The following is a 10,670-nucleotide window of genomic DNA, read 5'->3' as shown; positions in this document are numbered from 1 at the left end:
ATTGTAATGATTATTTAACAGACTTGAGTCACTTTTTTGCAGGGTACTAAATCGGCTATGTTAGGATGTGTCTCGCCTCGTTTGACCCCTGTGTTTTCTATTTAACAGGGGAAAAAAGATGGGAACTAGTAGTCATGCAGGCCCTCTGGTAAGATGCAGTTTATTTAGGGCCAGTATGAGTTGCCCAGAGATCCTGATATGGAGAGGGGGGGATTACAGACAGAGTGCAAGAAATTACCGCCAAAGAATAAAATGTACTAGACTGGTGGTTGACCCGCTTCTTTTGGCAACATTTAGAGGACAAAGTGTACAAACTTAAATTACAGTGCTCCAGTAAAATTTGACAGTGTGAGAGGAAAATGAGCTGTTGTGGAGAAGCTAATTCATGTTAGCTTTTAATCTGCAAAGCATTCAATTACGCTTACTGATGTCTGAGTCCAACTGAAATAGTGACAGTATGTACGGCATCGGTTAATACTGATTTCAGCTAACGATTTGTTGCAATCAAATTAACTCTGAGTGGTAAATCACAAGGTTGTTAGTTGTCAGAAATGTAGCTCTAGTGAAAGTTCAGACAGGAAGACTATAAAAGCAATCACAGCAGTTGTTTAACTCTCCTCTCCCTCGTTCAATAGCTCACCCGCTTCCAGCTGCATGCTCTGGAGCTGTCATTGGTCTATCAGCGGCGGCGTCATCCAATAGCTCAATGGCATGCCCTTATCGCCAGCCTATCAACTTTCTGCTGTCTTTTTAAATGTGTCTCTCTCTCTAGTTCCTTCTTGCATTGATGGTGCACACCCCTCCACCTCCCCATCTCCACCTTGTCTCTGCAAGTCTTCAACTCCTAGAACTCATCAACCACCAACACCCGTGTCTGGACTCTAGGGGGATTTCTTCTGCTGCCAAATTCACACATCCTACACTCACAAAATTATCCCCATAGAGTCCTTACACCAAAGATTTCTGTCAAGTTTCATTATTCATTAAGTTGTAATAAATAACATTTAATCTTCAAATTGTGTCTCTCCTGATTGAAATACTGTTTTTTTGGTAGTAGATAGTGCTGGTTATACAATCTATGATGAGTAGGCTGCATTCTCTTTAAATTAATGTTGTGTAATAGTTATTTCTCATAAGCTAGGGCAGCTGGTGTCTGAAAGCATCAGAAGAGAGACAGGAAACAGTTAAAGCCAGTGACCTGTTAAGTAAATGTGTGTGTGAAAGTTTCACTGATGGATCACAGAACATCTCAAAAGTTCAGACTGAGCTTGAGGCTTGCTGTCTCATGCTTCTGCTGTGTGTCATTAGTCCAACAGTTTCTTCCTCACACACACACTGAAAATGACAGAGAGGCACAAGTGGCACAATGATATGTTTATTGAGAGGCTTTGGATAATAGAAAAGGTGGTGGCTGCTGCTGGAATGTCACAACCATTGACAAAAAACATGGACATGAAACTCCCTTATCTAGACACACATTCACACGCACTCACACACACACGCACACACATTCACATTCACCTCCCATCACTCCAAAGAGAGAAAAAACGTACAGCAATGCACAAGACAAGACGTAGTCACAGTTTCTACAAAGCTCATTTCTACATGAGAATTCACAGTTACACATTTATGAGGGAGATTTTCTTCTTAGGCACAGCAAAAGCAATAAGATGTGTATCTCAACAACAACAAAATCATGACAAAAATAAAACATTTTGCACATTTCATAAATCCTCAGGGGCCACATGGACTGAGTGTTTACGCTGGATGTGAGAACACCATCTATTTTCAACCTGCAGTAGCACGACACCACAGTAAGGACTCAGCTCATCCGGCATCCCCCTGTATACATCTTTATATTATCGCTCTTCCTATACAGATACACATTTAGGATTTGCAGAACTTGGGACTGGAACATTTAATATAAATGCAATCCCAGGTCAGACAGAAGAATGGCTATTAGAACATTGTCAGTCTAAATACAGCTCCACTGGTCAGTGTCCAGTGGCGACAACGCTTTAAAATGATCATATACGAGTAAATCACATACAGACAATATCACAGACAGTTACTTGAGCTGTTTCTTTTTTTTGTCTTTTTTCTCTTTTTCTTTATTTGCAGTTCAAGTTCGGAAAGTTCACCGTGTTGTCCTGTCTGTGTGGAACGCTTGAGGAGTAAGCTAAATATATAACAAGGTAATCATTGATAATTTAGCAGCCCTCCTCTGCACACTGACGCAACAAGAACACCAGGACAGACCCTCATACTTCTCCTCACTGCGTCTTGAGAAAACCTTGTGCTCAGATAAGAAAGACAGTGACGTCCTCTTCTCATTCCTCTCAGGGTTTTTCAGACATTAACTGTAGCAGCTGGACTGTGAGAAACACGATAGCTCTTGGATAGGATGTAGCCCTCACTGAAGCACTGTACTTTTTGAATGAGCACTGCCGAGAAGCAAGCTGGTGTTTTTTGCTTACGTGGAGGGTAGTGGGTGCACTTGAAGCTTAATAGGACTAGGTTGGTTGTTAATCTGTTATTCAGTCAGTGCTTCGAAGCGGCCTCAGAGAACAACAGAGTTAAACAAGGAAGCACTGGGGCAAAAGATGTTTGTAAGCTGTTTGACTTAACTAAGTAGAAGTTCTTAGAGATAAGCAATATTGCTGGCATTCAGATTCAATCCCTGCAAAAATGCTAGAACCAAAGAATAAAATAATAATAATTCAACCGCACCAAATATTTGCTCAGATTTGGATTTTTACCATGAACTGGACCTGGATTGTGATCTTCAGCCTTGTTAAATCAAAGCTGAATTTAAAAACTAAGCATTGTCATCCCTGACGCAGCAATCCCTGATTGGCTCAGTGGTATCAATTACTCTCATTTTAAAGAGGTAAGCCTGCTGGTGGAAGTTTCCCAGTTCAAACTGAAGCTGGCCATACTGGAAGTGATTTCATTGAGGGTTAAATTCTATGTTTCTGGCATCCAGTTTTTTGTGATTTTTCAACCTCCATTTTTGATTATGACTGGAAAATGTTTGACTTTGAAGTAAATAAAACAGAAGCATCTGAAATATGTAAGTCATTCAAGGTGATCTGAGTCAACATTAATAAGGAATTATGTTATGCATACATTTAACAAAATGTGCAACAAGCAACAAAGCCTTTTGAGCTTTCAGGTGATTTGAATCTATACCCAAATCCACTCCATCTATCTCATCAAACCTGCAGGGTATGTATGAGAGGATTGAATGTTCAAGATCAGGTTGTATTTACCAGATCCTTGGTATTTCTGGTGTTCATACTAAATGGACAAGGCCAACAATAGGTTGTGAATAATGGAAGCCAGGCATGTTCTCAACAATTTGCAGCATGGAGGAGTTGATCACAGGGCACGACTTACAAATGGAAGTAATATGGATCTTGTAACCTTTTTGTTCATTGTGTGTTGACTTTAAAGTCACAACAAATACTGCAAACTCAGTTGGCTGTGATAAACTTGGACGTATATTAAATACTAAGGCGCACTCGAACACTACATTGGTTTTTATATTCCAGAGTCTAGACCTGTGTCACACGTTAGTGGGGAGGGGGAAGGCCTGCTTTTTTGTGGGCTGCATCCTACAGAGGATCCCTGATATGGAATACAAGGTCAAACTGGAAGTAAAAACAAATTAGAACTTGAAATTGATCCTGTTTAAACCATGCGCATATACCTGCACAATACCTTTAAATGTAAAACTAAGCTGCAACCTCTAGTGTTAAAAGAGGAAGCCAATGCAGAAGTGCACAAAATTACAACTCCTTAAGGGTTCACTGAGGCTGTCTGCAAAAGCCAGCATGTTGAAATGCTCAGCTTTACAGCAGAAATAAACATGTTTAAAGCCCGGCTCAGGGAGCAGTTTTGGTCTGTGTAGCTCATGTCTTCCTTTGTACACACTGTTAGAGGTTTTATTAATATATTTACATAATAAGGGGTGAGGACAAGCTGATAGACTGGTGGGTGACCAGTAGTAGTTTGCCAGGAGGCTCACCCCCACCTCTTTGATTGTGTCTAGGCTGACTGACAGTCAGGTTTCAGAAGAGCTCTTCAGAAATCAGTGGGTGACATAACAGAGACTACATCAATGTGTTACACAGTCCATGTTCTATGACACAGATCATTTTAATGTCTCACCCTAAGGGTAATTTGAAGCACGTATTTTCAATGAAACACTTGTGGTCTTGGGCTCTCTTGTATTCTGAACCTCTGTCCCTATGCTACTGGCTGAATAGCTACCACAGAGATTCTATTGCTTCACATATGGCAGATAATGGATGCTCAGTGGCAGTATTCACATCGAGTCAAGGGAGGGCATGGGGGGAAGAATATTTAGCCATAACTTGTTAATTTGAGATAAAACTTTCATCTTCACAGCTAAAATGGTTTATCACAGTGGAGATGGCATTATGGCGCAGCATGTATGTGTGAGTGTTTGTGTGTATGTGAGTGTTTTGCTGCATGAGTACCAGACGTGTTTGTTTGCTGTGTGCTTGTTTAGATAAGCCTGTGCCTGGATCTGCTGCTTTCAGTGTTTCCGAATGGAGTGTGTGTGTCAGCTCAGCAGATGGAGTTTAATTCTCACCGCTGGGAAATCTCAATCCCACAATGCACTGGGAGCTGCGCCAATCGAGGAAGCGACAGCAGAAGCAATGAGGAACCAATCATAGGTATTGTAATTGAAAAAAGGTGCATTTCCTCTCACTCCCCGTCCTGTCGCTGCTCCTCCAGGACTTGCTATTGTTGTGCTCTCCATCAACATGAATCGGGTCTGTAGCGTGAGTAAATTTTTAACTCCTGTGCATAAAACACACACACATATCACAGACACAGTAAAACCGATTAACACAGATCACAAAGGAAAATAGGGACAGAGTGAAGTGGTGGTTGGTTCCCCATCCTTTCCCTTATTGTGTCTGGGCAGACAAAAGCAAACAAACATCTGGAAATCCTGGATTCAGAAAACAAGAGCAGCGGGAAAAAAAATACCCAGAACAAAATATTCGGCCTCCTCTATGCAGAGAATAACTCCACATATCGGCCTACTTTTACACAGAACCTCATCCTATTTTTCGGTAATTTCTCAAATCCCTGATCAGGCTGAAGGGACGTCATTTGTTGAATAACTGTGCATTAGAGAGAGAAAGCGAAGATAGAGGAGATGAAAACGTTTTCCAAACAAATGCATGACAACAGCAGAATTCACACAGCTTATAATACACCTATTAGTTTTAAACATGAGGATGCAGAGAGTGGAAACCAGTAAAAGCACATGAATGTAGGTCAAATTAAAGTGCTCTCAGTCGCACCAACAGGATGGTGAGACGATCTGAGAAATCATTGTGATCTCTTAAAGCATACGGATGACATCACATTCCCCTGCCGGAGCAAGGCAGGCTGAGATTTGAAAAGTCAGACCATTGTCATGGTGCATGAATGTGTGTTTGTGTTTGTGTGTGTGTGTGTGTGTGTGTGTGTGTGTGTATGTGTGCCAAGGCTTAACTGACACTTGACTTTGAAGCAAGTGTCCTACCTAAAAATTTAGATCATGACTTTAAATTTTTCTGCCCAAAACGTAGTGCTATGTTCAGCTAGGTTTGTGATGGACAAAACCTTTGGAACACCGTTTCTGTTTTCACTGGAGAAAAAGAAGTTTTTTCACAGAAAGCCAAACTAATGACATTAAGGCAGAGTGAGGCAGGTGTTTGAACACGACACTGTGCAACAATTTCTTCTGACCAGACATCTGAAGTTAGCCACTATCAGGGAATAAACCTTTAGAGGATGTTTGTTCCTGACTAAATGTGAACAACTGCTCAGTATCTACAGCAAATTCTTAAATCGATAAAACCCCAGCATATGTTTGTACATGTGCATATATGTCTGTTTGCTCATTGTGGAAATCAAAAAACCTCTTCCATCCCCTGAAGCCCTTCTTTGGCGGGTTTGAAACAAAAAGCAGGTCTTCACTCCCAATCACAGCCCACATGTTCAGCTTAAATCGCTACACACACCTCGATGTGAGGTATGGATGGAGAAGTACTGAGAAAAAAAGGGCAGAGGAGATGGCAGGATGGCCCCTGGGTTAAGTTCTTATCTGATGCTTTTTTTTTTTCTTTTTTTTTTTTTGTGGGAGGATTAGTCCAGTTTGTTGTCCTTCTGTGCCATGCTACTGCAGGCCCAGCAACTGCAGGCTGGCTTGCCAAAGGCTCAGCTGTAGCTGGGGGTCAAAGGTCAGTGGTGTTGTCATCTCTCTCTGCCCACTGGCCCAGAAGCCTCCTCCATGCTCCCCCTCCAGGTCCGGGGATAAAGCGGCGTACAGCACGGTGGCGGCGCCCTCTGAAGGAGTCTGAGGAAAAAACAAACACACAAAAACACTCAAATGAATACATACTGTATATGTAGTGGACATAATGATAACAACTCCATCTGGACACAAGTTTGTGAAGTTTTACCAGGTTCACACAGGGGGTGTCAGCCAGAACACCACTTAAGGCCAAACTCTCAAAGAGCACGAAAAACACAGAGAGCTGTAAGTTGGTTGATTTGGGATTTTACTTTGTGTGTGGGTGTGTGTTTTTTTCTTCAAAGAAAAGGGACAACAGATATATCTTAAACAGGTAAAGCAATAAACACACTTCTTTATACTACCGCAATAGCTTAGCAAGAGAGCCGGTCGGTGCCGGGATGTCTGCAAATCTACACAATGAACTCATGGTGAACATCTACACTCCAAACGGTGGCTCAATAACAGTTCACAGTTGAACATCCAAATAAATCAACTTTCCTATAACAATTTTCCTTTTAGATTAATACTCACTCTTTCATTCACGCACATCCAGCTTCTTATCACTCGTCTGTCACTGCACCAGCTACTCATCACCGCATGGCATCCCTCACTCACAGTCAAACACTAGCTAGGGAAGCCCCTCCCACATTGAAAGTGAAAGCATAACCTAAACAGAACTGAAATCGAACAGTATTTAAGATAACTTTGGGGCCTTTTCCACAGTATAAAAGGGGCAAAAAAAAAGGGGGTGTACTATTCGATGTTGATGGTTTTTAAACAGCGGCCCTAATGTATAGTTATTTAAAAACAATAGCTAAATAGCTTTAAAGTGAAATATACTTCTTAATATATGATAAATAAACACATCAAAAGACTTTTTTATATTGGAAATATGCAGTGCACCTCAGGTTCCTGTCAGAAAATGTAAAAACAGACAGATAGTCCTTGTCGCAGAGGCATGAGGGCCAACTCTTCATCTTTTCTACCAATTATGAGCAATATGAACCAAAAGATTAAAACGTTTAACGTGCTGATATTGACAATGTCATCGTATCAAGATAGAGTCAGGGGGTGGAGGTATCCAGTAGAGAGTAGAGGTAGAGGGAGCTTATCAGAGGCAGAGATTCCTGCTATTTGTAAATGAAAAAAGCAACATGAGGAACACTGTGTCCCTTTTGCTGCTGGAGCAGTTCAAGAGCCAGGGATACAGCGATTGCTTACCAATGAGCATTTTCCTCCTGAAATGATGTTCAGAAACCGTCTATGGCTGCCGTTGAAAAGATGTTCCAAAACAATTCAAAAGTGAAAGTTTTTTTTAGCGTCCTTTTGTAGACCTTGGTTCAACCTCTATGTTAAGACCAGATTTCATTGATATATCAGCTTCTGTCATAAGATTCATAACACATCCACACACATATGAGTGATGTTCAAGCTGTATCTCATAAATATAGCAGCCATGAAGGTCACCACTGAAAGACGACTCTGTGCTCCCACAAGTCCAGCACTCATCACTGTCAGCCATCAGGATGTGTTGAGATACGAATGTCGTTATATTTCAATCATCTAAGGGGTCTTTCTGTGTCATAGTTGGAGTTACGCAGCCAAAAAGCGCCTGAGCATGCACAGTCTTCTTTATTCTTTCGTTGTGGAGAATGCTGAAAACTGTTCCCTCCATGAGATGTCTCTGGGCCTTCTTCCTAACATCACATGGCCCATAAAATGCAGTATTTATGAGTTTTGAATGAAAATGTGAATGCATTGAAATTATGTCTTTGGATAGACAGGATTTCAACTTCAGTTAGAAAATTACTCTCAAGAAATATTGACAGAATGATCAGCTATGTCCTATTTTCAACACTAAAATGAATAAGTTACTGAATTTTAAAGACAAAAACTTATTTTGAGACACACTGGTGTTATAACCATATTTTCATCTGTTCAAAAATGGCTCCTACAAAATTTTGAACTTAAAATTAATACCAACAAAGACTTTTAAATAAATATTAATCAAAGCCCTGAATAACCATATCTGCTAACATGGTAGAACGATGACAAAACTCTGATCATGGAGACTGTGACAGTAAGACACTGTTATAAGCTAACCTTAGCTAATCTGATGGACAGTGCTGAAAACAAAGTATACATCAATTTTAACTGTTGGGTCAGGCTGAGAGTTTTTCTGCAGCTCTCAGTTTTATTCAAATAACACCTGATGGTATCCACAATTAGGTGGAAATAGAATGGTGTATGTGTGCACAAACTGCTATCAATCAGCCAAAACTTGCAGAAAAAAATACCATCATATCATAAATCCAACATCATACACCCCACTACATCAAGGAAAACTGAAATGACTGCATAATAACAAGTTCAACAATAAGTTATCACTGCAAGAAACAAATGTGCTTTTGTGTGTATGTGTTTCTTTATGTGTGTTTGTGAGCTTGTTTAAAAGCCAGAGGAGTGCTGATGTCACTGTATGTTAGTGTCAGTGGAAAGCAGACTCAGGGTGTGTATGTGTGTCCGTCTGCATGCATAAGTGTGTGTGCGTGCGTGCTTGCGTGCGTGTTGGTGTTGATGCATTTTAACAATGATCTCAGTGTCAGCTATGAGACCGGGAGCAGGTTTCAGAGCAGGGAGGGGATCACATCTTACATGCATCAACACAACACTTGAATACTTTGTGTATTTAGGTAAGTGTGTGTTATTTTTCAAAACATAAATTTTAATTGTTTTTCTGAATGAATGATTATGCTCTCAGGGGTACATTTTTCAATGCGAGTAACGGAACACAACTTGTACTTCATTATACATGTTGCTGTCTGTAGTTTAAAGGTCTGTTCACACATGGAGGGGTTTTTAGCACAAAAAAAAACACTTCCTAGAAAGCTTTTTGTGAAAAGAAAAAAGGTTGTATCCATCACAGCTGGCCTCAAATTCAGTTCTTTGTTTTATTTGATTTATAATGACTTTGTATTTTCAAAGTAACTCTCTGACCTCTAGCTCCTATCTACTTTGCTTTTGCGGATGTACAGAAAACCTCTGGCTAATAAGGCCATTGATCTTCAATTTCTTGTAAGCCCACTTCAGGTAAAAGTTCTGGTCATGACGTGTCCACAGTTGAATCCTTCTATTTTTTTTGTATATCCTCCAGCAGCATTATTATGAGTAGACCCTGTCTCTTGATTTTTAATCAAGAAAAGACACATGAGCCATGTGCAGGAGCTGTAAATATCTTGTTTTTGAAAAAGTTTCTTAACATAAAATAGACGTAATTGCAGATATTTGTTGGAAAATATACATGGAAAAAGCAACACCATGTCAATTGGTCAAGTTAACATTTTTGATCATCTTTTCTTGGGCAATTTTTGAGGTTTGTGTGTGTGTGTGTGTGTATTTGTGTGTGTGTGTGTGTGTGTGTGTGTGTGTGTGTGTGTGTGTGTGTGTGTGTGTGTGTGTGTTTGCGGCAACCTCCGGCCATTAAGCCAATGTGTAAGTGCCATAGACTGTATAAAATATGGATGTAGGATCCGTGACAGCACCCATCTGTTTCTGAAGCTCTGTTTTGAAGCCTATCGACAGCGGCAGCCATATTGCTGCTGTCGAGCTATTGTGACGTAAAGAGGCTGGCTTTGAGCCTCCTAGCCAACAGCTACAGTGTTCCCGCAGGCAGCTGTGCCTCTCATTGGAAGGCTCGTAATCTCAATATCTTCGAAATTGACGAGTTAAAAAAAAATTCACCCACCCTACAACATGTGCCGATGGAGAAATGAGCTATCCAGACTACACTCGTCTTTTGTACCAGGCTGTAAACATGTTTATTTCTGCTGCAAAGATCATCTTTTTGCCAATTATGTGTATGTGACTCCTGGTACTTCCGAAGCCAGCCTCAAGCAGATCCTCGATGAACTGCAGTTTTTAACACTTCCGAATTGGACTCATATTTTTAGACCGGAGGTTGCCGCTTGGTTACACTAACCAGCACTAAACCTTTAATAAAGTGTTGTTTAATATACGCATTAATAGTATGAGGAACACAGTGAGCCAAGACAAAAACAACTTCACTACAAGCATGAACAGATAAACCGGCAACCGCCAGCTATTAAGCCAATGCGTAAGTTCTAAAAACTGCAGTTTCTCCAGCGTCATCTTGAGGCTGGCTCCAGAAGTATCGGAAGCCACATACACACCCATTCAAAATACACAATCCTTACAGCAAAAATAAATATGTGGTAATATAAAACACTTTTTTTTGGCCTATGGAATAGATATATTATCCAAATCAGAGTCAAGAATTAGGAAATTCAAAAATTATTCTTCCTGCATAGATTCCCCTTAAAGTGAT

General features: G+C 40.5%; 1 protein-coding gene across 1 annotated transcript in view; it reads right to left on the bottom strand.

Annotated features, from left to right (window-relative positions):
* Positions 1–1,359: 1,359 nt before the first annotated feature.
* The window catches only part of LOC117820159 (dehydrogenase/reductase SDR family member on chromosome X-like), a 50,208-nt gene continuing 40,897 nt past the window's right edge, over positions 1,360–10,670 (bottom strand). The window contains exon 7 of the mRNA XM_034693838.1: positions 1,360–6,385. Coding sequence (XP_034549729.1) covers positions 6,206–6,385 — 180 coding nt within the window. The 3' untranslated portion in view covers positions 1,360–6,205. The remainder of the gene's footprint in view (positions 6,386–10,670) is intronic.

The sequence above is a fragment of the Notolabrus celidotus genome, chromosome 10, assembly GCF_009762535.1.
Source record: "Notolabrus celidotus isolate fNotCel1 chromosome 10, fNotCel1.pri, whole genome shotgun sequence".
NCBI classification, from domain to species: domain Eukaryota; kingdom Metazoa; phylum Chordata; class Actinopteri; order Labriformes; family Labridae; genus Notolabrus; species Notolabrus celidotus.
This window is presented reverse-complemented; position numbering and strand designations above follow the sequence as displayed.